This window comes from Dendrobates tinctorius, unplaced genomic scaffold (genome assembly GCF_039654945.1).
Source record: "Dendrobates tinctorius isolate UK_male_01 unplaced genomic scaffold, ASM3965494v1 ptg000011l, whole genome shotgun sequence".
NCBI lineage: Eukaryota > Metazoa > Chordata > Amphibia > Anura > Dendrobatidae > Dendrobates > Dendrobates tinctorius.
In genome coordinates, this window is record NW_027361679.1 from 38123620 (window position 1) to 38150231 (window position 26612).

Genomic DNA, 26612 nt, shown 5'->3' on the forward strand with positions numbered 1-26612 from the left:
AGCTGCCAGTAGGGGGCGCTAACTACAAAGAGATGCTCGTTTCGGCGTCTGTGTCCCGCGTTACTCCACACGTGGTCCCCCTGTTCCGGCCCTTATATAGGCGCCTAAAGTCCTGCTCGTGCTGGGACTGAGATCTATCCAGGGATTGGGGTGCGCTTTGCCCCTTCTCGCTGGGACCTTATCTGCCCTGGCTCCGCAGAGGTGATGTTAGTTGGGTCTTGGTGCAGATGATAACATGAAAGGTGAGGGTTAAAGGGAACCTGTCGGCACTGTAAATTAATCCTGCCCATCACCTTTAAGATAATGATAAATGAGGTTTCTACAACCCCTCTATGTCCTTGGTCCTTCACCTCCATCGAGCTAGAAGAGGCGGCGTGTGTAGGGATCGGGGCGGCACTGATCACGGTCTGGATTCGGATTAGACCACAGAACATGTATGACCCTTTTCCGAGGTCTGTGGGGGCACATGAGGGTAGAAGGGTTTGTAGGAGCCTCATGTCCCGGAGTTGCCAGGTGATGGGCAGGTTTCTGAGCCTAGTGACCGGCTCCCTGTACGCAGCGCTCAGGATCGCTTATGTTATCCTTGTAGTCATGGGCGCCGCTCCCAGCCTTACTGACCACGCTCTCTGCCTAGTGGCTGCATTCTGGTGCCATATGGCGGCAGAGAGCATGGTACTGGCAGATAATGCCATCATACAGCCGGTCCCTGCAAGCCCATACTCGTCACTCAGGCACACGCTTACTCAGCCACCTACACTCATACTCACGTCCCCACGCACCCATTTATCTAAAATAATATTAGTTCTCAGATACTTCGCAGAGGGATAACTATATTGGGTGCAGGGATAGCAGTCGCTCCCGGACCGTTATTCCTTTGGGGGCTCAAAGGTCTTTTTGGCCCCTATATGAGTCCCTCTACTATCCAAGACCTGTGATCGCTGGGGGCCTTGCTGGACATTTTGCCCTGGGGCCCATGCGCCTCACATTACCCCACGGCCTAGAAGCTGCATAGTTCTCTGTTAGTTTGGACATTTCTCCCATATAGGGCCAGATTAAAGGGGTTTATTTGGGACTATTTCATTTTTTTGGAATGGGCCTAAGCATTAACAGACGTTTAGTTGCCTGTTGTGTTCGGTGACGGTCCCTGTTGGTTCAGAGCGGTCACTGACCACTCCTAATGGCAATTTTATGGCTTCCAGAGACATTGTGTCGACAAAAGAGTCCCCCCGCTCTGTTGATGGGATGTGACTGCCAATGTAAAGCTGACTGACAGCTGGCTCCCTGCTGACTTACTGCGGAGAGCCAGCTGTCAATCAACAGGCACACCTGGACACAGCAGCCGGAAGAGGAAGAGCTGTCTGAAGCAGCAGAATCACCGGCAAGAGCGGTCCATGACTGCTGAGCTGGGCGGAACAGGTGGGTAGGGAGCGACCACCTGTCTATCAGTTCTTAACCCGATGAGTCCGGCATAGCCCTTGTAAAGTTGATGAAGGAACCAAAACAAAATCTATGGCTTGTTTTGTATTTGCAGGATCTCCTGTAATCTGTGTATGGAGGTGGACACGGAGGGTGGCATTTGCTTGACTTTTTAATTGTGCAGGCAGAAGTTACAGAACTCCATTGCCGGCAATGTCTGGCGGATAAGGAAGACCTGGAGACAAGCTCCAATGTCTCACAGAGAAGACAGACTGAAAGCTTATGTAGAAGTGACGTTACAGTGCAAAAGACTAAAAGAAAGAAGTGATAAACTACAAAAGTCACCTGAGAACTGTACAGAACGGCTTCTACAGGGAACCTGTCCCCATGAAAATGCAGAGCCAGCGTTATAGAGCCGGGAAGCCTAGAAGATTGATGCGTCATTTTGTGAGGAAAGCTTCAGTATAACCCGTGTTTTAATCATTTAAACCTGTCCGCTTTCTGGGATTTTTGGTCCAGTGAGCGGCCCTATCAGTGACTGACAGCCACCTCTGTATGTACGCTTATTTAGAGAATAAGTCAATGATAGGACCGCCCACTGGACTGAAACCCCCCCCCAAAAAGCAGAGGTTTAAATCCTGAAAACACGGGTTAGGTCTCGCTCACACCAGCGCATACATTGGACGAGTGCTATCACCTAGCACTCTTACCAATGTTATACTATGAGGCAGCGCTGAATACCATTTTTCCTCATGCATATACAGAAAACGGTTTGCGCTCGAATGACATCCAAGTGTAGTCTGATTGCCGCCGGCTCACAATGGAGAAGATGGAGAAATTTTGCTCTCCATCTGCATAAGATCTGTGCTCCGATTTTATCCTGGAGAATCATCTAACACTAACCTGACAATCTGATCAAACTCCGATCACAGTTTGATCCTAGTGTCATTTACATAATCACGCAAATTCGCTCGCATGAGAGAATGAACACTCGTGTGACCCCGGCCTTGTGCTGAATCTTTTCTCACAAGACTGTATATCAGTTTATTATGCTCTGCAGTTTATACTGCATTTTCATGGTGATAGGTTCCCTTTAATCTTGGACATCATCACAAATTATGGGCCATTAATAAATAGGTTGTCACCACTACTTTGTATTTACTGACCACTTTCTTTAAGATAAGTCATCAATAACAGATCAGCAAAAATCTAAAATCAGACAACCCCGCTGATGAGCTGCTACTTGTCTTAGCTCTGGTGCCAGGCAGATGTATACCAGGAGGAATGCCACAGCTCTGTACACTAAGCGACAATGTATGGTGCTGTATTGCTCCAGCTCTGTACACTGAGCGACAAGGTATAGAGGTGTACTGTTCCAGCTCTGTACACTGAGCAGCAATGTATGGAGCTGTACTGCTCCAGCTCTGTACACTGTGCGGCAATGTATGGAGCAGTACTGTTCCAGTTCTGTACACTGAGCGTCAATGTATGGAGCTGCCCTGTTCAAGCTCTGCACACTGAGTGGCAATGTATGGAGCTGTACTGTTTCAGCTATGTACACTGAGCGACAATGTATGGAGCTGTACTGTTCCTGTTCTGTACACTTTGCAGCAAATTATGGAGCTGTACTGTCCCAGTTCTGTACACAGAACGGTAATGTATGGAGCTGTACTTTTCCAGCTCTGTACACTGAGCGGCAATGTATGCCGCTGTACTGTTCCAGCTCTGTACACTGAGCGGCAATGTACGGAGCTGTACTGTTCCAGCTCTGTCCACCGAGCGGCAATGTATGGAGCTGTACTGTTCCAGTACTGTACACTGAACGGCAAAATATGGAGCTGTACTTTTCCTGTTCTGTACACTTTGCAGCAATTTATGGAGCTGTACTGTTCCAGCTCTGTACCCTGAGCGGCAATGTATGGAGCTGTACTGTTCCAGCTCTGTCCACCGAGCGGCAATGTATGGAGCTGTACTGTTCCAGTACTGTACACTGAATGGCAAAGTATGAAGCTGTACTGTTCCTGTTCTGTACACTTTGCAGCAATTTATGGAGCTGTACTGTTCCAGCTCTGTACCCTGAGCAGCAATGTATGGAGTTGTACTGTTCCAGCTCTGTCCACCGAGCGGCAATGTATGGAGTTGTACTGTTCCAGCTCTGTACACCGAGCAGCATTGCAATGCTGACAAATTGCAATGCATTATACCAGTGATCAGAGTAATAAAAGTTAAAGTGCCATAGGGAAACTAAGTATATATACAGTTAGGTCCATATATATTTGGACAGAGAACATTTCTCTAATTTTGGTTCTAGACATTACCACAATGAATTTTAAACAAAACAATTCCGATGCAGTTGAAGTTCAGACTTTCAGCTTTCATTTGAGGGTATCCACATTAAAATTGGATGAAGGGTTTAGGAGTTTCAGCTCCTTAACATGTGCCACCCTGTTTTTAAAGGGACCGAAAGTAATTGGACAGATTAAATAATTGTCAATAAAATGTTCATTTCTAGTACTTGGTTGAAAACCCTTTGTTGGCAATGATTGCCTGAAGTCTTGAACTCATGGACATCACCAGACGCTGTGTTTCCTCCTTTTTGATGCTCTGCCAGGCCTTCACTGCGGTGGTTTTCAGTTGCTGTTTATTTGTGGGCCTTTCTGTCTGAAGTTTAGTCTTTAACAAGTGAAATGCATGCTCAATTGGGTTGAGATCAGGTGACTGACTTGGCCATTCAAGAATATTCCACTTCTTTGCTTTAATAAACTCCTGGGTTGCTTTGGCTTTATGTTTTGGGTCATTGTCCATCTGTAGTATGAAACGACGACCAATCAGTTTGGCTGCATTTGGCTGGATCTGAGCACACAGTATGGCTCTGAATATCTCAGAATTCATTCGGCTGCTTCTGTCCTGTGTCACATCATCAATAAACACTAGTGACCCAGTGCCACTGGCAGCCATGCATGCCCAAGCCATTACACTGCCTCGGCCGTGTTTTACAGATGATGTGGTATGCTTTGGATCATGAGCTGTACCACACCTTCGCCATACTTTTCTCTTTCCATCATTCTGGTAGAGGTTGATCTTGATTTCATCTGTCCAAAGAATGTTCTTCCAGAACTGTGCTGGCTTTTTTAGATGTTTTTTAGCAAAGTCCAGTCTAGCCTTTTGATTCTTGATGCTTATGAGTGGCTTGCACCGTGCAGTGAACCCTCTGTATTTACTTTCATGCAGTCTTCTCTCTCTGGTAGATTTGGATATTGATACGCCTACCTCCTGGAGACTGTTGTTCACTTGGTTGGCTGTTGTGAAGGGGTTTCTCTTCACCATAGAGATTATTCTGCGATCATCCACCACTGTTGTCTTCCGTGGGCGCCCAGGTCTTTTTGCATTGATGAGTTCACCAGTGCTTTCTCAGGATGTACGAAACTGTAGATTTTGCCACTCCTAATGTTGTAGCAATTTCTCGGATGGGTTTTTTCTGTTTTTGCAGCTTAAGGATGGCTTGTTTCACCTGCATGGAGAGCTCCTTTGACCGCATGTTTCCTTCACAGCAAAACCTTCCAAATGCAAGCACTACACCACAAATCAACTCCAGGCCTTTTATCTGCTTAATTGAGAATGTCATAACGAAAGGATTGCCCACACCTGTCCATGAAATAGCCTTGGAGTCAATTGTCCAATTACTTTTGGTCCCTTTAAAAACAGAGTGGCACATGTTAAGGAGCTGAAACTCCTAAACCCTTCATCCAATTTTAATGTGGATACCCTCAAATGAAAGCTGAAAGTCTAAACTTCAACTGCTTCTGAATTGTTTTGTTCAAAATTCATTGTGGTAATGTCTAGAACCAAAATTAGAAAAATGTTGTCTCTGTCCAAATATATATGGACCTAACTGTATATCCAGGTTCTCTTGCTTTGTCCACGTAAGAGAACCTGAGAGAAAGTCTAAGGCAGCTACATCATCAGATCTGGAAGGAAGAACAGGAACATGAAGTGCCATGTCAAGACAAGCCACCGCATGAGATGTACCATCGACGGATAATGGAGGTGGATGCGATGGAGACATCCTACCTATGGCTGGAGAAAGCTGGACTCCGAGACAGCACAGAGACACTAATCATAGCAGCACAAGAGCAAGCACTAACTACAAGATCCATAGAAGCAGGAATCTACCACACAAGACAAGACCCAAGTTGCAGACTATGCAAAGAAACCTCAGAAACAGTCCAACACATAGTGGCAGGATGCAAAACGCAAGCAGGAACAGCAAACACTGAACGCCACAACCAAGTAGCGGGAATTGTATACAGGAACATCTGCACAACATATGGTCTAAGTCCAGGTGGGAGACCCCAAAGAAAGTGGTGGAGAATGTAAAGGGCCCGTTACAGCGATCTCGCTGGCGAGATCGCTGATTTTGTGACACATCAGCGATCTCTCCAGCGAGATCGCTGTGTGTGACATCCAGCAGCGATCGGCCCCCCCGCGGGGTATCGCTGATCATGCTGGATCGTCCTGGCCCGTTTTTTCATTGCTGGTCTCCCGCTGGCCAGCGCGCATCGCTGCGTGTGGCAGCGGGAGCCAGCGATCGACGCTGCACGCTGGTTACCAACGTAAACATCAGGTTTCAAAGGTCCGCGGGACCCTTAGAAACCCGATGTTTACCCTAGATACCAGCGTGCACTGCAGGCTGGGTGGGAGGTGGAGGCAGAGCGGCGCACAGACCAGAGTAGCTCTGCTATCTGCTACTCCAGTCTGTCAGACTGGAGTAGCAGATAGCAGAGCTACGCCGATCTGTCTGCGCCGCTCTGCCTCCACCTCCCGCCCTGCTTGCAGTGCACGCTGGTATCTAGGGTAAACATCGGGTTTCTAAGGGTCCCGCGGCCCTAAGAAACCTGATGTTTACGTTGGTAACCAGCATGCTCGCTGGTCCTGATCGCTGGAGGGCCTGTCTATGTGACAGCTCACCAGCAATCAGCTAACAATGTCGCAGTGATCCCATCCACGTCGAATCGTTGGTGGGATCGCTGGGACATCGTTATGTGTAACGGTACCCTAAGGGCTAAAATCCAGGGGACTTCAAGATCCAGACAGATAAGCAGGTGTTGGATAACCAACCAGACATTGTGATAGTAGACAAGGATCAGAAGACAGCAATGATAATAGATGTGGCAGTGCCAAATGACAGCAACATCAGAAAGAAGGAATATGAGAAGCTGGAGAAATACCAGGGCCTCAAAGGAGAACTGAAGAAGATGTGGAAGGTGAAGGCAACAGTGATTCCAGTGGTGATAGGAGCACAGTGACCCCTAAGTTGGAAAAATGGCTACAACAGATCCCAGGAGCAACATCAGAGCTCTCTGTCCAGAAAAGCACAATGCTAGGAACAACTCTCAACTTCCCAGGTCTCTGGTAGAGGACCCGAGAATGAGAAAGTACAACAAAGACCACCTCCATTGGGTGTGAGAAGGAAGTTTGTTTATATGTACACATATTTTCCAGAAAGGCCCATTCTATAAAACTGTCACACTATTTAACCCCTTCAAAGAACACTAAAAAAATAAAGAACAACGTGGCAAAACACTGCTTTTTCATTAAAAAAAAAGTTAAACATAAATAAAGTTGGTATTTGCTGAAAACATCATCTTGTCCTGCAAAAACAAGCTGCCATACAGCTCTGTCAGTTGAGAAATAAAGTTACAGCTCTCAGAATTTAGCGATGCAAAAACAATTTTTTTTCCTGTAAAATAGTTGTTATTATATAAAAGTGGCAAAAGAATATAGCTGCCTTATTACCTTTACAACAAGTTGAATGGAATAAAAAGAACAGCAAAAAAATCCCAATTCCTGAATTGCTGTTTTTTGGTCATTCTACCTCCAAAAAATTAAATAGACAGCGATCAAAAAATGTTACGTGCCAAAAAATAGTACCAATAAAAACGTCAACTGACCCAGCAAAAAAAACAAGCCCTCACATGAATCTGTTGGCCAAAATATGAAAAAAATTATAGCTCTCAAAATATGGCAAAATATGTAAAAACTTTTATTTTGCAAAAAAAAAAACTAAATAGTTTTTTATTGTGTGACAGCAGCCAAACATAAATGATATAAAAAATCTGATATCACTGTAATCGCACCGACTTAAAGAATAAGGTTGTTTAACCACTTATACTGCACAAGGAACGGTGTAAAAATTATATAAAAACAATTCTTCATCTGCTGTTAATTTGATCATTCTCCCTCCTAAAGATTGAAGTATGGCTTGGCACCAGGGCTGCCACTAGGAATTTTGGGACCCCCTACTGCCAAAATTTTTGCCCCCCCCCCCCTTGAGACTCCTCCCAGTCTCCTCCTCCACCCTAAAATCCTTCCACAGTCCCACCGCTCACTTTTGGAAAAACTCAACTTCACCATGTCCTCACCAATCAGATATTAACAGTTCCCATCAAACACCAGGTCACATTCATAACCAACAGCTTTTGTTCTCGCCAAAAGACTTTTTACGGCACTACCACAACAAGGTAGACTCTTTTGGCTGGGCTTACTCTACTCTGACCTATTAAATATTTCCTGAAATATCCAATAGTCTTTTTAGGGATAATTTTATGTATTTTTCTTTAAGGGAATGAGTCATATACATTTTTTTTTTTAAATGACCATTAATACCACATACAAGGAACAACTATTGTCACACCATGACCTGACCACACACATAATACCACCACATAGTGACCGAATACTACTGCATACAAGGGAGAAATATAGTCACACCATGACCACATCACATATTACCACCAAATAATACCATATACAAGGAACAAATACCGCCACACCATAACCAGATCACATATTAACGCCACATAGTGACTGAATAGTACAATACTGATCATTAATAAAAAAACAGCAACACTAAGTGTCATTATACACAGTAGTTCTGTATATAGTGTATAGTATACAGGTAATACAATGATCACCAGTGGCATTATACTCAAGAGCTGTGTATATAGTGTCAGTGTACAGGTAATACAATGATCACCAGTGACATACATAGGAGCTCTGTATATAGTGTCAGTGTACAGGTAATACAGTGATCACCAGTGACATTATACACTGGAGCCCTGTAAATAGTGTCAGTGTACAGGTAACACCCTGAGTCACCAGTGACGTCTGTAGCTGAAGTCCTTCATCTTTGCTTTTCTTTTTCATGCAGCGCAAACCACCATCACTTCTTGCAGCCAGGACTTGTCTCTGCATAAAATAACACATAATTACCTAGAGCCCTGCTTCCAGAGCACATTCCCCACTTTTACCCTTCTACACTATACGTCTGAATATATATGTGCACCCACCATTAATATATAATTGGTTATTATGCAACCCACCATTCCAAATATAAATTATAATCCACCACTGTGCCCCTACTAACTATACATAGCCACTTTCCCTACCTAATATATAAATGAATTAGCACCTGTGCTCTTTCCACCAATTTATTACCAGTCACTGCATCCTCAATGCCCTCCACTATGTGCCTCCCGCTCTAACCCTAACCCTGATTCATTGTAGTTAAATGCCCTTCCACCCCAATTCATTGTCATGTCTTTCTCTCTCACCTCTATTCATTATCAACTGCTCTCCCCCACATTCAGTACATCATTTACTCCCCCCACCCTCAAAATTCATGATTTGCTCTGAACACCCCCCACCTTCAATTCAATTGCTGTCCACCGTCCCTCACTCAATTCATCATTTGCAGTCCCCTCCCCCCACTTCATCATTTGCAGTCCCCCTCCTCCCACTTTAATTTGCAGTCCCCCTCACTTCGTCATTTGCAGTCCCTCATCCACCCTCACTTCATGTGCAGTCCCACTTACTTTATCATTTGTTTAAAACATGTGCTGGACATTGTAATAAATATATATATACAAACACACCAACCCAAAGTGTTAGCATCAGTTACAGTGTACGTGATATACATCTGCAAAGGGAGTAAATGGCAGACCATTCGGAAAAGCTGAGTGCACCAATAGGAGAAAACTGAACATATGGTCAAGAAATATGGCAGCAATTAGGTCACATTAAAATACCTTTATTGACACAGCAATATGGTAAATGATAACACCATAACACAAGGGTGCCCGCACAGTAAATAGATAAAATATTGGTTACACAATAAAAATTTGATAAAAAAGCCAAAACAGAGCCACCAGGTGAAGTAATGTGAGTTCTAAGATGTAAAATATTATTAATGATGTAATTCTACTAGAGATAGAGGGCATTCAATAGTATAGTATTGCATAGTATCAATACTTAGCAGCTGCTGGGTTGGTATGCAGGTTGCCTATATGTTTATCCAAAAGTAATTATAGTCAAATAGCTTGCTTCAACCCCAAGTACTATTAATGCTTAGCAGCCACTGAGTGGGTATACAGGCTGCCTATATGTTTAAGCAAACATTATTATAATCAAATAGCTTGCTGCAAGTCAAAGCGATGTATAAACACTGTGGAGCATTGTATTTGCAAAAAAGTTTCACTATCATATGGTAGGAGGCAGAGAGAGGTACTGGAATTACCTGGTGAATGGTGGCTGTTGGTGCAGCACACTCCCCGACGCGCGTTTTGGATCACAGTCCTTTGTCTGGGTCCCCTGGCTCCGCCAGCAGCAGCTGGTGGAAATCGCTGATAACTGCGTGGTGCCATCTTGGAGGAAATGTTTTTTTTTTCTCTCTAGCAAGATTTTGCCGACGGTGCCAGTTGCGGCTATCGGATTACCGATAGCTACTACTGCACAGGCGCGGTGGGTGCCGTTTATCTTTTCAATATGTATATATAATATTGATAGTGTTAACCAGGGGGCAGGTCACTGAGGGATCAGTGAACTGTCAGCAGTCTTCAATATGAATACCTAAGCAGAGCACCACATGAAGACCCCCCCACAGGCCGCCTCAGAGCACGAGCATATCATTAACTCAAAACTGAAAATAAAGATTAAACAACAACCACAAGATGGATTTCATCACCGCAGGTATCATTTTAATTAGTTTAACGGCACCAACTTGACAGTGTCTATATGTTACTGTGCACAATCCTGCTGACAGGTTCGCCTTAAGAAATCTTTGGGCAGTTGCAGACTGATGATTTTACTAAATATAACTTTTCTAAAATGGACAGAGGTGTCCCCCTGATGGAAGGCTAAAGCACACAACTTTCTAGGAAAAGTTTAGTCTACAATTCTGGTTTGACATCCTGGCATGCATATTGGGTTGCTGCCCCTTCACTGTGAAAGAGTAAGTAATCTTGTGCTTTGTGCTACACCAACGCTGCTGCATTATGCAAACCGTAATTACTGACTAGTAACATCATTGGAGCATCATCTGTGACTGTCCAATATATTTTTTTAGATAATAGCCTCAGACAGTCAATAGGTGCTCTTAAAAGAGTCGTCAAAACAAAAATGTATTTTAATCCTAAGTTTTTATCTGCCGCAGCCTCTGCCTCCACCCTGAAACGCAGCGTCATCAGTGACGTTCCTTGCAGGGGCGACGCTGGCGCCGCTCACTCATTCTCTCCTTACAATGGACATCACTGAGGACACTTCCTTTCAGGCAGGGGGCAGGGGCTATGGCAATTCCCTCAGCCTCGCTCCCCTGATAACGACTCATTTGAGTATCCCAGCATGCACTGGAATTCTCAAATGAAGTGTCCATCAATGAGGAAGTACCAAAAAAATTTTAAATAAAATCAGTGTAGTGAGGGAATGGTAGGGACTTTTTAATTAACCCCTTTCTGATGTACTATCCCGTCCATGTGCCCTGGGCCCTTATGCCCATGGATGGAATAGTACGTCATCGCGATCAGCCGCGCTCACGGACCACTCCTGGCACTTTAATCCCTGGCACACTGCGCTCAAACATGATTGCAGCATTCCTGGAGCAGGCAGAGGGGCCGTCAGCTGTGACAGCCCCTCTGGCTTTGGATCAGAGACCCTGTAAGGGAGGGACAGGACTGTAGTCGTGACCTATATTCCAGTGGCAGCTGTGTCCAGTCCTTCCCCTACATGAAACAATACTCTTCTCCTCGGCATACCTGCATCTCCAGATTCATCTTCATCTGGGCACTTCCCAGGCCAAAACGGTCCCTGTTCTAGGCGACCCCCATCAATGGAGACACAGTCTGAGACAACTTTAACACTTTCTTTACTTAGGATTTCGCAGGTTACATCCACAGTTGGTACATCATAACATTTGCTTGCTTCCTGATCTTTCCCTTGCTTGTTGTCACTTCTGTGCAGTACACGCCCAGACCGGATCGTACTAGACTGCTTCCCAGTTCCTTCCAGGTCTGACCTCACTATAATGACATTTCCTTCAGCCTGTTTTGCCCCAGACATGAATTCATCAATCACTATGCTTGGTGACCCCTGGCGAAGCATCCGGCCCCTCTGTACCGATCTCGTCGAAGTTCCAACTCCTTTCATCTCCTTAGTCCAGCCATCTACTGCCCTAAAAGCATTGCCCAGGTGGTAAGATGCCACATCTTCCTTTTCTTGTTCTGACCCACTGTTAAGACCTGCAGTGGCTGTGGGTAACGTGGGCTATAACGACTTAACATTACGTGACTACCAAGCTGTCCGGGTCTATAGCCCATGAGGACCCTTGGGCGCCCTGGCCCCGTGTGACTAAACCACCCTTCAGCACTAACCTTAACTCTAAGGAGCCCCTCCTATAAAATAACCCTCTATAAACCTCCTATCAGATCCCACTAGTGTACCCAGATCTAGTGGCCCGCAACATAATTACAACTACCCTGTCTATGGGGGAATTATGTACTAAGTGTGCCCTCCTCTAATGTCCCAAGAAGGCATGAGCTACCTTTCCCTGACTGTACTTACACAAAAAACACATAATATACATGCAATATTATCATACAGGAACACAAGGCAATATATACAGTTTTCTACATGATGGTAACATATTCAAGTGGCAATACCATAGCAAAGAGCGGTAATACATAATTATAAATGTAGCAGTACCTCAGGCAATAATCATAAAAACACGTCTGTAAACATTAAGAACTTACAACCCCGTGGCATGACGCAAGGTCCAGATCGATGCCATGGAGACCCGGAGTTGTCATGACGACATCCGGGTCTCCAGGCCTGAGAGACTTCCTGTCATTCGCAGTGCGTGTCAGGAAGTCTCACAGGTGAGTGCACAGAAGCTGCAGCGCTGACAGCTTCTATAACATGCAGCTCTGCATGCTATAGAAGTAATCAGGCTGCACAGAATGAGTGTCCCATAGTGGAACAGGGTGTGAAAGTAAAAAAAAAAAAATATATATATATATATATATATATATATATATATATATATATATATATATATATATATATATATATATATTATATATTTGTAAAAATATTTTTTACAAATAATAAAAAATACATATTTATTAATTCAATAAATATTTGAATAAAAAAATCTAAATAAAAGTACATATTTAATATCGCCTCGTCCGTAACGACCGATCCTATAAAACTGTCCCACTAGTTAACCCCTTTAGTGAACGCCAGTAAAAAAAGGCAAAAAACAATGCTTTATCATACCTCTGAACAAAAAGTGGAATAACACGCAATAAAAAAGACAGATATAAATAAACGTGGTGCCACTGAAAACGTCATCTTGTCCCGCCAAAAAAACAAGCCGCCATATCACCAGAAAAATAAAAAAGTTATAGCTCTTAGAATAAAGGGATGCAAAAATAATTATTTTTTCTATAAAATAGTTTTTATTGTATAAAAGCGCCAAAACATGAAAAAATGATATAAATGAGGTATTGCTGTAATTGTACTGACCCAAAGAATAAAACTCTTTACTAATTTTACCACATGCGGAGCGGTGTAAATGACCCCCCCCAAAAAAAGAAATTAATGAATTGCTGTTTTTTGTTCATTCTGCCTCGCAAAAAAAATTGTGGCAAAATTATAGTTCTTAAAATGTGGTGATGCAACTATTTATTGTAATAAAAAGTATCTTTTAATGTATGACAGCTGCCAAACATAAAAACCCGCTATAAATAGTAAATCAAACCCCCCTTTATCACCCCCTTAGTTAGGGAAAAATAATAAAATAAAAAAAGTATTTATTTCAATTTTACCGTTAGGGTTAGGGTTGGGGCTAAAGTTAGCGTTAGGGTTGGGATTAGGGTTAGGTTTTGGTTAGGGTTATGGTTTGGGTTGGGATTAGGGTTAGGAGTGGCTTGGGTTTAGGGTTGGAGTTAGAATTGGTGGGTTTCCACTGTTTAGGCACATCAGGGGCTCTCCAAACGTGACATGGCATCTGATCTCAATTTCAGCCAATTTTGCATTGAAAAGTCAAACGGCACTCCTTTCCATCCTAGCTCTGCCATGCGCCCAAACAGTGGTTTACCCCCCAAAAAATGGTGTATCAGCATACTCAGGACAAATTGCGCAACAACGTTTAGGGTCCAATTTATCCTGTTACCCTTGGGAAAATACAAAATTTGGAGCAAAAACATCATCTTTGTGAAAAAAAATAAGATTTTTTATTTTTACAGCTCTACATTATAAACTTCTGTGAAGCACTTGGGGGTTCAAAGTGCTCACCACTAGTAATGGGCGAGTAGCATCGTTGCTCGGGTGACCTACGAGTGTTTTGGCGTGCTCAGAGACTTAGTTTTCCTCGTCTCAGTTGCATGATTTGCGACTTGTAGACAGGCTGAATACATGTGGGAATTCCCTAACAAACAGGCATTCCTCACATGTATTCAAGTGTCTAGTGGTTTCAAATCACGTAGCTGAGGCGACGAAAACTAATTCTCCGAGCACGCCAAAATACTCGGAGATCGGGGAGACCTGAGCAACGAGTATACTCGCTCATCACTACTCACCACACATCTAGATAAGTTCCTTAGGGGGTTTACTTTCCAAAATGGTGTCAATTGTGGGGGATTTCCACTGTTTAGGCACATCAGGGGCTCTCCAAACGCGACATGGCGTCCGATCGAAATTCCAGCCAATTTTGCATTAAACAGTCAAACCGCGCTCCTTCCCTTCTGAGCTCTGCCATGTGCCCAAACAGTGGTTTACCTGCATATATGGAGTATCAGCGTACTCAGGACAAATTGTACAACAACTTTTGGGTTCCAATTTCTCCTGCTACCCTTGGTAAAATAAAACAAATTGGACCTGAAATAAATTTTTTTGTGAAAAAAAAGTTAAATATTTTTTTTTTTTTTTTTAAACATTCAAAAAATTCCTGTGACGCACCTGAAGAGTTAATAAACTTCTTGAACGTGGTTTTGAGCACCTTGAGGGGTGCAGTTTTTAGAATGGTGTCACTTTTGGGTATTTTCTAACATATAGACCTCTCAAAGTGACTTCAAATGTGATGTGGTCCCTAAAGAAAATGGTGTTGTAAAAATGAGATCGCTGGTCAACTTTTAACCCTTACAACTTCCTAACAAAAAAAAATTTGGTTCCAAAATTCCGCTGATGTAAAGTAGACATGTGGGAAATGTTATTTATTAACTATTTTGTGTTACATATTTCTCTGTTTTAAGGGCATGAAAATTCAAAGTTGTAAAATTGTGAAATGTTCAAATTTTTCGCCAAATTTCTATTTTTTTTTCCACAAATAAACGCAAGTAATATCAAAGAAATGTTACCACTAGCATGAAGTACAATATGTCTCAAGAAAACAGTGTCAGAATTACCGGGATCCATGGAAAGCGTTCCAGTTATTACTACATGATAGTGGTCAGAATTGTAAAAATTGGCCTGGTCATTAACATGCAAACCACCCTTGGGGGTAAAACTGTATTAGAAAAAAGATTAGACTATTACATTAAAAAGGCATTTAGGATTAAAATGTTAGTTTTGGATTATCCCTTTAAGATCTGCTGTGTTTTGTCTGTATTGTAAGGCCATGTTCTTAAATTCCAGTTTTGCTTTCTTTTTTATCAGTAACCATGATCATGATCCAGGGACACCCCATAGAGTGACAAGGTCACGGTAACCAGATGGTGAGAGAGCAGTTCTTCTATATCTTCTATCTCTTGTTCTTGTACTCTAACCATACAACACACTATTTCCAATCATTTTCAAAACATCTTTATTATTCATAATTCTATCCCACCTCAATAAAAGCATTATAAAAAGCCTCAAACACCAAAAATATTGAAACTGGGAGCATAGCCCATTATATCAGTAAGACAATGCACCACAATCTAAATTCTGCTTTCTAAAGTCTAAATAAATACATTCTCTCTCTCTCTCTCTCTCTCTCTCTCTCTCTCTCTCATTATTCTATATATAGGAAGGAGAGAAGTCCGGCTTTCAGGATCGCGCTGTTCCAGTCCAAAGTTCACAAGGAGTTAATCCAAGAACCAAGCAGTGATTATAACTTTCTTTTTATTCCACAAACTCTACGCGTTTCGTGTACACTTCCTCAGGAGGCAAATATTAAGGGAAAGGTTTATTCTGATTTCATGTCAGATATTGAGAAAAACATGCATGTGTGTCATCTTATATTGTGTATATAAATTTTTAGTTTCAACTGTAGCAGCAACAGTATGGAAGACAATACACAGCAGTACTGAGCTGTGCGGCTGTGGATCCAGCACTGAAATTAAATACATTTACCTAAAGCTGGAGCAGGATCTGTATGTGTCTGCTTGTCTCTCACTGTGCTGAGTGCTCCTCACTCATCATCCCCCTCGCCCAGGGTCAGTCTGGCCTGGTGGGGTATTGGGGAAATCCCCAGTGAGCCCTTGGCTAAGGGAAGGAGAGTAGGAAAAGGAAAAAAAAAAGTGCAGTTTTAAGGGGCACGGGCCCTTTAAAAGTGCAGGCCGCGTATGTGCAGGGGCGCGTGCACACACAGAGGTCATTACCTGAACCGCCGCGTCACACGTCCCGGTGTATACTGGCAAGTGTGCACCTGGCATAATGTCATTGGTGATCATTGTATTACCCGTACGCTATACACTATATACATAGCTTCTATGTATAATGTCACTGGTGATCACTGTATTACCTGTACATTAACACTATTTATAGAGCTCCTGTGTATAATGTCACTGGTGCTCACTGTATTACCTATACACTATATACAGACCTTCTGTATAAAGGCACTGGTGGTAATAACAGTGTTGTTAGTATTGTGGTTTGTATTCATGATCAGTATTGTAGTATTCAATCACTCTGTGGTGGTAATTTGTGGTCTGGTCACAGTGTGGCGGTATTTATCCCCTGTAAGTGGTATTATTCGGTCACTATGGGGTGGTAATTTTGTTGTCTGGTCACGGTGTGGTGGTATTATTCGGTCACTATGAGGTCGAACATGTAGTTTAGTTATGTGGTCTGTTTATGGTGTGGTGGTATTAATCCCCTGTATGTGGTATTATTGGTTTCAATATAGTGGATTGTGTTGTATATGGCGGTCATTTGTTCTCTCTGATATTAATTAGGAGAAGATTCTTATTTCCATTAGAAATTAGATGCTTGGAACACAGCAGCAGAGATGTACTTACAGGGGTTCTCCTGTGGAAAAAAGTAATCGCCTCTCCACAGGATAAGTGATAACGTATTGATTGGTGGGGGTTCGGCTGCTGGGACCCAATCGGCAGAATGTGGAGGTTTTATCCTCATTAGACTGGAGTGGCATGAACAACTCGACCACTGATCCATTCATTCCAAAAGTGGCTGCACTTGTTTTTCTATGGAAGCCCCAAAGAGGGAAATGGAGCTGCGGTCAGACATCCCACCTGCTGCTCCATTTTAAAATGGGGATAAGTGTCCTATCAATGATAAAACGTCCTCATTCTTCCTATTGGTGCAGTTTCTAATGGTCGGACCTAAGTGATCACCTATCCTGTGAAGCCCATGGATGGGTGGTAACTTGTCTTAACCAAAGAACCCCATTAATGTAAACTACCGTAATTATACATCCCAGTTATGGGGGTTCACCGTAGATGTGCAGTAGCCACCTGTGTTTTACAGCTGATGCTCCACTATAATGGAGATAACGATTAACAGATATTTGCATATAGCTGTAGGTTTGGCCCCTAGAGTCCATTCCCCTGGTGGGCCCCAGACACCCTAGTCCAACCTTGCCCTGGCCTCACAGTAGGGTATAAAAGGAGCTGTAATCTGATGCCTCACAGGGCTGGAAGTCAGTCTTGGTTCATGCAAGTTTGGTCAAAGTATAGATTTGAACATTTTTTTTCTTTTAGCGTGGATGATGATGTAGGAGGAGGAGTCCCTGCTGTGTGCCCGGGCCGGAACCAAGGGGACTGTCACCAAGGTTCCTAGGGGGACTGTTTCCTGGGGACATAATTAGGGGACAGGACACAGAGAGTTCTAGAAAGGTTGGGGGTGGAGCCAGTATAAAAGGGGCTGAGGACGCCAGCAGAGATCAATCGACGGAGCAGGAGAGAAGGAGCAAGGAAGCTAGAGGGCGCCAGAGAGAGAGCCAGAGGAAGAAGAGGAGAGCCGTCCAGCAGAGAGACACCGACCGTCTGACCGCACTCCTAGCAGCCGCCACCGCTCCACTCCGGCCTGCGGTTGCGGCCTGTCCGCGGTCACCGCCGCTCCACTCCAGCCCGCGGCTGCGGCCTGTCCGCTGCCGCTCACGGCGCCCGCAGCTCGGCTCCGGCCGCCACCTGTGGCCACCGCTGCTCGTCCCCAGCTCGTGGCTGTGGCCTACACCTTCCGGTCCCCGGGCAACGCCAGCCCGCCTCCGTCGGGAGGAACAATGCAGAGGAACTCTTCAGGTGCCTGCTGTGCCCCCACTTCGCCTGGGCGTAGGAACGACCAAAGTCTCCGCCAGATCCTCATCGGCTGGGCCCAGAGGCTGAAACGCCGAAGCATCACCGACCACCACTCTGCCGGACGTCAGAGAGGATAAGTGACACGTAATTAATACTCGGGACTCGTAGTTGGCCATACCGCGGCCCTATAGTGACCGGTCTTTACCGGGTTAGTCGTGTGTATTCTTGTTTTGATCGCTGCGAGGATAACTATTGTTAGCTTGTTTGGTTGCTCGAGATAGCCCCTATAGGCATCTATGTATAAAAGTTACATCTTAAGTTCATTCCGTCTCCCGTCTCATCACTGCAACCCGCGTACCTGCGATTACTACAATGAGTTCAGTGGAGGGAGGGGCTCATAAGTGTAGAAAGACGCAGATTTCTCTGATAAGATACTAGTATAAAGTTTATTATACACGTTGATACTGGTGATTTATGCAAATTTTATTGAAACAACAGTGACATTTAAAGAGTAGGGTATTCTCTGGTAGTATGTTTCCTTGATAGAAGATTTCAGTCCTATAGATGTTATCACCTGATCCCTAATTATGTTACAATTGATTACACAATGAAATACTGTAATTTTACGGAGTTTACTTGTCCTTGTCAATGCTCTGTACTTTAGCATCAAACCGTACTCTTTGGAATGCATTCAAAGCCTTCAAGGCACGTTCTGGTACGAACCTGTAAGAAAAGGAAGCAGAGATAAATATCTTATTTGAAGACTACAAGATGTTCTCGGAAGAAGCTAGTGGTGAAATAGATGCCATCATTTTCATTGTAAAGAAAAAAAATCAGTAATATTGTTTCAGTTCTGAACACAACTACCATTAATGCCATTTTATCTGATACTTACATTTCCATCACTCCAATCAGTGACACAAAAGGTGGGACATAAATCATCTTCTTATTAATTAAAATACCATCCACCAATGTCTTCCCTACGTCTTCAGGCAATAGCACGGGAGCAAATCTGAAAATAAATTGAATGTTTTATCTGAGAGAGCTAAAATGCCTGATAAAACAAGTCCCGCACGAGGAATAAATGCTTTGTTTCCTTTAGGGCGAGTCCAGATTTGCCATAAGTAATCTAAAGTGGTGTATATTAAGATATTAAAATCTGCATGTCTTCATATCCACTGCACATGGATGGGGGATGTGATAATCCTATTGTCATGTATTGTACTGTGCCAAAAACCTGCAACAAATCCTCCATGTCTGACTGGCCGTAGTCTACATCATCACTGCGGAGAAGTAATTCTTTCTAATACTGTCAGTCATTTTGGAGTAGATGGCTTTGGTCAGTGAGTATGGATACAAGATATACAGGAACCTAGCTGTCCTCTCTGTCTATATCCACCAATTGACTAATGATTCATGAAGCCCAAACCACAAGGTAACCTCTGACGTGGTGGTCACTGCTCTTTTTGTGATCACCATTTAACCACTCCAGCGGGAACGGACCGTGAGTGAAATTCAGCCCTTGCATTTGAAAGCACATCGGCCCATTTTGTTCTCTCCCCCCCCCCCCCCCCTGATGCTCAGTCTCGGCTGCACCCTGAGGACGCTGATACTGTTAGTAGCATAGTGGAAAATGCAGCCCACGACTGGACCAGCCCATCTTGGGCTGGGTTAACATTGCATTATGGCAGTCCGTCTAATGGACTGCGTTACAATGCTGCATTAACGCGATGTAACGCATCCATTAATGCACCCATAGACTGCCATAAAGTAGCGCATCGCTAACTCATATCATAATCGGCATGCATTAGAGATGTGCCGTCATGCTGTGATGGACCCTTGGACACGGTCTGCAGCATTCGAGGGTCCGTCACTGCTAGCGCAGATGGAGCATCTGTACTAGCGTGATCGCATAACGTGATCAAAAATAGAAAGTTGCGTTAGCACAGTCCGTTTAACGCATGTGTTGAACGAACTGCCCTAACACAATGTGAACCTAGCCTTAGCATTTGCCAGATGGCCAGTCTGGCCCTGCACTCAGTGATATAAATGGAAACAGCCACACAAATTTTTTGATGTCTGTAGCTTTTACTGTATTGGGGAAACAATTAGATTTCTTTTTGAATGTCTTAGCGAACATTATTGGTCCATCAGTACAAGCATGGGTGGAACATATCTGATAAAACTTATGCAGGAGACAAATTACAGAGATGTGTGGCAGACTTGTTCATGTGCCACCTCCACCACAAGGTTGTGACAGACACAAGCTATTACTTGAAAAAGAAACCAGGCAGATACAGTAATTAACCCCTTAGTGACCGGGCCAATTTTGACCTTCATGACCAGACCAAATTTTTGAAATCTGATAAGTTGTCACTTCATGCGGTAATAACTATGGAACGCTTAAATATATCCCAGTGATGTTGAAAGCGATTTTTTTTTTTGAGACGCATTGTACTTTGTTATTGGTAAATTTAGGTCAATATGTTTTGCAATTTATTTGTGAAAATATCGAAATTTCGCTGAAAAATTCTCAATTTTCAAACTTTCAATGCGTAGAGCCTTAAACCAGTTAGTCATGCTGTGCAAAATAATTAATACTTAACATTTCCCATATGTCTACTTTACATCTGCATCATTTTTCAAACATCATTTTATTTTGTAAGGATTTTAGAAGGGTTAAAAGTTTAGCAGCAATTTTCTTTTTGTTTTTTGTTTTTTCCCCCAAGACATTTTAAAAAAACTTTCTTTAGAGACCTATTCAAATTTAAATGGACTTTGAGGAGCCTATATATTGGAAATGACCCAAAAGTGATCTTAAAAACTGCACAGTGGAATGAAAAAAAAAAAAAAAAGTAATTTTACCTCAAAAATGTTACTTTAGCCCCAATTTTTTATTTTACTTTTTAAAGAAATAGCACAACTGCAGAGCCCTTGAGGTAACAAAAACAGCAGAAACCTTCGAAAGTAACCCCATTTTGGAAACTAGACCCATCAAGCATGTTGAACCCATAGGTGCTTCACAAAAATTTTTACAATGTAGATGTGAAAGCAAAAATTAACTTTTCTTCCACTTAAATGTTATTTTAGCCCCAAATTTGTAGTTTTCACAATGGATAATAAGAGAATATGGACCCTTTAATTTGTTAAGCAATTTATCCCTAACTTGATAATTCACCTTATGTGGTCAAAAGCTGCAGTTTGGGCACATGGCAGGACTCACAAAAGCCCTATTTGATTCTTGGGGTGTAAATTTGTCTGGAATAGACAAGTTGCATTTGCAGAGCCCCTGACATGCCATAACAGAAACCCCCGCAAGTGTCACCTTATTTTGGGCACTAGATCCATCAAGGAATTTGTCTATGGATGTACTGATCTTTTTTAACCTACAAGTCATTCACAAAACCTTATAACATTTTTAACCTACACGTAGATCCTGTTTGAATAGATTTTGGGTGCCAGAGCCCCTGAGGTGTCCGAACTGCAGAAACGCCGACAAGTGACCCCATATCAGAAACTTCACTGCTTATGGAATTCATCTAGGGGTGTAGTGAGTATTTTGAATCCATAGGCACCTCACAGAATTTTATAACATTGCGACGTGGAAATATAACATTTTAGTGGTAAAAATGTAATTTTTGTATTTGCTGCAAATTTATCAGTTACACAAGGGTTAATAGGTGAAACTGGCCCTATAATTCATTGTGCAACTTCTCCCCAACTTGGTGATGCTCCATATGTCAGCAGAAACTTCTGTTAGGCCACACATCAGGGCTGAGAAGGAAGAAGCACTATTTGGCTTTTGGAATAGTTTGCGGGTGACATTTGCGGAGACCCTAAGGTGCCAGAACAGAAAAAAAAAAGTGACATTGAACCAGTCTCAGTTTATTCACACACCTCTGCAATGAATATTTTGTAACATCCACGCCAGGCTTTATTCTAGTGAATTTCAAATCTACTAGCTTAGTGGTCATACATTGTGCCTAGTGTATAGCCCCTATATATTGTGTCCAGCTTATGCTCCTGGCTACTTTTGGGCTCTTCCCACTGCAATAATGCCAAATGTGGCCACTTACTGCGGTTTAGGCACAGTAGGGCTCAGACGTAGGGGGGGATATTTGGATTTGGGAGCACAGATTTCACTGGCTTTTATTTGAGGGGGTGGGAGCTGTCGCATTTCCAGAGTCTTTGTTCTACCAGTAAAATGGGAACTCCCTATAGTTCCAGTGACAGATGATGGACCTAAGAAGGGGCTGGTTTTGTGCGAGATAGATTAAAGATTTTATTGGTAACATTTTGGGGTACATAAAATTTTTTGATAACTTTCAGTATAAGGCTGGATTACATTCTTGTGTTCTACGCTGAGCACTTACGTCAGGGTTTCTGTGTAAATCCCACAAAAATGTGATTCAGATGAAACCCCCAACGGAACCACCCACCATAATGAGACAGTCACTTTGTACGCCTTTTGGCATCTGTTCCGGTGGTAGCCATCTTTTTAGGTGTGCACAGATCTGTGGTCGTCTACATTTGTGCGCTAAAAAGACACCTAAAGACTCTACTGGAACAGAGACCAGACAGAGTCCATAGTGTCTTTGTCTCATAAATGTGTGGTTCCATCAAGGATTTTGTCTGAATTTTATTTTTTTGGAATTTGCACAAAAACCCCAATGCAAACACTCAGTGGAGAGTGTAAGACAAATGTGACCCAAGCCTTATTCCATTTTTTCGGAGGTAGAATCGGGGCTTTTTTTTGTAAAAAAAAATATTTTCCCGTATGCAATATTTGCCCCCGACCTCCTCTGTGCAGCCCCCGAACTCCTCTGTGCAGCCCCCCATCCTCCTCCTTCATACTCACCCTGCTGTGCCTCCCTGAACGTCCCCTGCATCCTCCTTGTCCCAGCGCTGACAGCTTCTTCCTGCCTTCAGCAGTCACATGGTACTGCTCATTAAGCTCATTAATATGCTTCCACGCCCATGGGCGTCCATATTCATGAGCTTAATAAGTGGTACTATCTGACCGCTGAAGGCAGGAAGAAGCTGTCAGCGCTGGGACAAGGAGGATGCAGGGGACGTTCAGGGAGGCACGGAAGGGGTGAGTATGACTTCCCAGCCACCGGCTCCTGCCGCCGCTCCCCCTCCCCCGCTGAAGCACCTTCAGATTTCCGGTACGCCGTACCGGCGCAAAAAAAGCACTGGGTAGAATGAACAAATAGACAGCAGTGCAATAATAGTTCTTATTTTAATTTTTTTATTTAGTGATTAGACAGCTTTATTCTTTGGGTCGGTGTGATTTTACCGATTCCAGATTTATACAGTTTTTTTATGGTTTGCTGCTATTACACAGTAAAAATGCTTTACCTTTTTTCTTTTTTGTTGAACAGAGCTGTATGAGGGCTTATTTTTCGGTAACGAGTTGGAGATTTTTGTACCATTTTAAGACACATAACTTTTTTTTTTACTTTTTAGTCAGATTTTTCAGATATAGAATGAACAAAAACCAGCAATTCAATTATTGTTTTTATATATATTTTTTGCCTGGTTCACCGTGCTGTAAAAGTGATAAGACCAATTTGTTCATTGGGTCAGTACGATTACAGCAATACCAGATTTATATAGCATTTTTATTCTTTACTACTTATACAAACTAAAAACATTATTTTACAAATATGTATTTGTTTCTGCATTGCCATATTCTGAGAGCTGTACCGTTTTTTATTTTTTTGCCGAATTGGCCAATTTTTTTTTTTTTTTTTTTACAAAGACCACCGTACGGAATAAATATTATGTCACCCGGTTGTGGTGATACTAATTATGTGCACTTTTGTTTTGTTTATCTTTGCTTTATCACAAAGGCAGCGGTTTTATTTGCGTATTGGTTTTTTTTTGTAATTGTTGTGCGCTTTTGTTTTAATTTTTTAAATATTATAATTTAAATTTTTTTTTTTTTTTTTTTACTTATTCACTTAGTCCCACTATGGGACATGAATATTTTTAACTTTGTTCGTTGGTCTCATTCATTCCAGTACCCATGTACTACAGTGCTGGAGACATGTCAGTGACAGAGCTTGTTAGACTCTTCTTATGGCTGAGCCCACCCATACACTGGGGTCATCAGATGACCTCAGGGTACCATCGCAATGATCGGCACCCACGATTACAATCGCTGGTGGTCGATCCTGTCAAAGGGAATCTATTAACCTCCTTTTAACCACTTATATACTGCTGTCAAGATTGACAGCGGTATTTAAGGGGTCAAACGGCCCTGATCAGTTCCAAGGGTAACAGCTGTCCCCCGCGGGAATTTTGGCTGTAGGGTGGCGCTATTTACTTATTCTTGATTGCCATTTTAAAACTCATCCCTTGTCAGATTAAATATTTTGGCCTATTAATTCCTTAAAATATTATGTATAATGCAACAGTTTACCTCAAGGTTTATGCAATTATAGGGACCTTTCCCAATATAGTGATGACAGTCTTTTTAGCAGCTTGGAAGCGAGCCCACATGGAGCATGCCATGAATTGAATGTATCTCATATTACAGAACAAACAATGATCAAGAAGAGTGCACTAGTGTTATCACTGAACGCTATAAAGCACAAATTGCAAACCCGTCTGACTGAACAACAAATGCTGCTTTTCATTACAAAAAGTGTAAAGAAAATGAGGACATGTACAAGCCAATTTTAAACAATGTAAAAAAGATAATTTTCTCTGGTAAAGACATGATTACGATTCTGAACAGATTTTTGATTGGAAGAGCTATAAGCCCAAAGAAAACAGGATGCCAAAAAAAGAAAGCAGGTGGCACCATAGTTCTAGTCCACTTCCTCTCTGAAGAGGCAATTTGCATATATAATTACCCAGAGGAGCATGCATGGCGTATAAGTCTCCTCACTCTGACATGCTAGGCCTTGCTTGTCACTCTCCACAAGGAGAAAGATTACCCCTAGATCACAGTCTTAAGCCTCTCACCTATCCAAATCAGATCTCATACTTCGCACTGATGAGAGGCAATACCCTGAAACACTGTATCTGCAAATTGAGCTTCTGGTTTGGCTATTATCCAAAGTCATACGTCAAGGCTTGTGAAAGAGATTGCTACTTCCAGTAGGTAGCACTAGAATTCTAGTTCTCTTCCTCTCTGAAGAGGCAATTTGCATAAAAAAGAAGACTATTGGACCACAGAATCTGACCCAAGTATCTCTGAGGACTCAAAAATTAATTATCGTAGCTGTACTGCTGAAATGAACACATTAATGAGAACCTTTTTCAGCATCCCAACAAACGGGGGCATATGAAGAATAAAGGAGTCAGGTAGAGGTGAAAAGAGGCAGCATGTTTTATGGAGAAGATAAGTTAAACTATTGTGGACAAGCCAGTGACTGTTCTCAATCTAACTGATAAAGTCCTCCACACTAGATTGCAATCGGCAGAATGATGCTACAGCCAATCGTTCACTCAACAGCTATCTCATCCAATACTCCCGTACACAGGAGCACTTCTTTGTTCTCTTTGACACGTCAGCCGGTGACTTATCTCAGAGAGAACAACACAATCGGCAGTCCGAAATCCGACACGTCCAATTGACATCTCTTTCGACCATCAGTCAGAATCTTGCATGGTCCACATCCACTTAAGGAGTTGATAGATTGAAGCTCTTACTTTCTACTGAAGCCAAGAGGATAATAAAAATCAAAAAAAGGGACCTATTTGATCTAATAACGAAAGTGATTAAATATGTAAACTTTGTTTTAATTTTTATTATAAAAATCAATAGTATACAGAATTTTATCAGCAGCAACTGTCATCTCCAATCTCACTATTGCAACAACCTGTCTTTACTGAATACAGATTCTATCCAGATTTCAGAAATTAAAATGGTGGTTGCGCTTTAAAACGTTCCCGACTTTAGATGTATCCACACGTGTCCATTGCTCGTGCATTGCAATGCTTTCAAACAGAGATCAGAGTGCTAATAGTGAAAGTCCCATAAAGGGACTAAATAATAAAGTAAAAAAAAAAATAGCAAATATATTTTTTAGAAAGTACAAAATAATATATATAGTATGCATAACACATATTTAGTATCGCCGCGTCCAGACCCATAAAACTGTCCCACTAGTTAACCCCTTCAATGAACATCATAAAAAAGATAAATAACAAACAGGTGAAAAGAACAGTGCTTTTTCATCGTACCACCAAACAAACAGTGGAATAAAACGCAATTAAAATGACGAATGTAAATAAAAATGGTATCTCTGAAAACATCATCTTGTTCAGCAAAAAACACGCCGCAATACAGCTCCATCAGTGTTAAAGTAAAAAATTTATAGTTCTCAGAATAAAGTGATGCAAAAATAATTATTTTTTTCTTTAAAAGTTTTTATTGTGTAAAAGCGCCAA

At 42.4% G+C, this 26612-nt stretch overlaps 1 protein-coding gene and 1 long non-coding RNA gene across 2 annotated transcripts in view; one reads left to right on the forward strand and one right to left on the reverse strand.

Annotated features, from left to right (window-relative positions):
* The first annotated feature begins 20 nt into the window (after positions 1–20).
* Positions 21–16091, forward strand: LOC141046700 (uncharacterized). The gene is made up of 3 exons (XR_012219633.1): positions 21–242; positions 15403–15461; positions 15755–16091. It is a non-coding gene; the product is annotated as an uncharacterized lncRNA (long non-coding RNA).
* A 2542-nt stretch (positions 16092–18633) lies between these two features.
* LOC141046694 (17-beta-hydroxysteroid dehydrogenase 13-like) overlaps positions 18634–26612 on the reverse strand; it is a 54233-nt gene continuing 46254 nt past the window's right edge. The window contains exons 6-7 of the mRNA XM_073541290.1: positions 19102–19218; positions 18634–18929 (exon numbers count right to left, since the gene is read on the reverse strand). Coding sequence (XP_073397391.1) covers positions 18839–18929; positions 19102–19218 — 208 coding nt within the window. The 3' untranslated portion in view covers positions 18634–18838. The remainder of the gene's footprint in view (positions 18930–19101; positions 19219–26612) is intronic.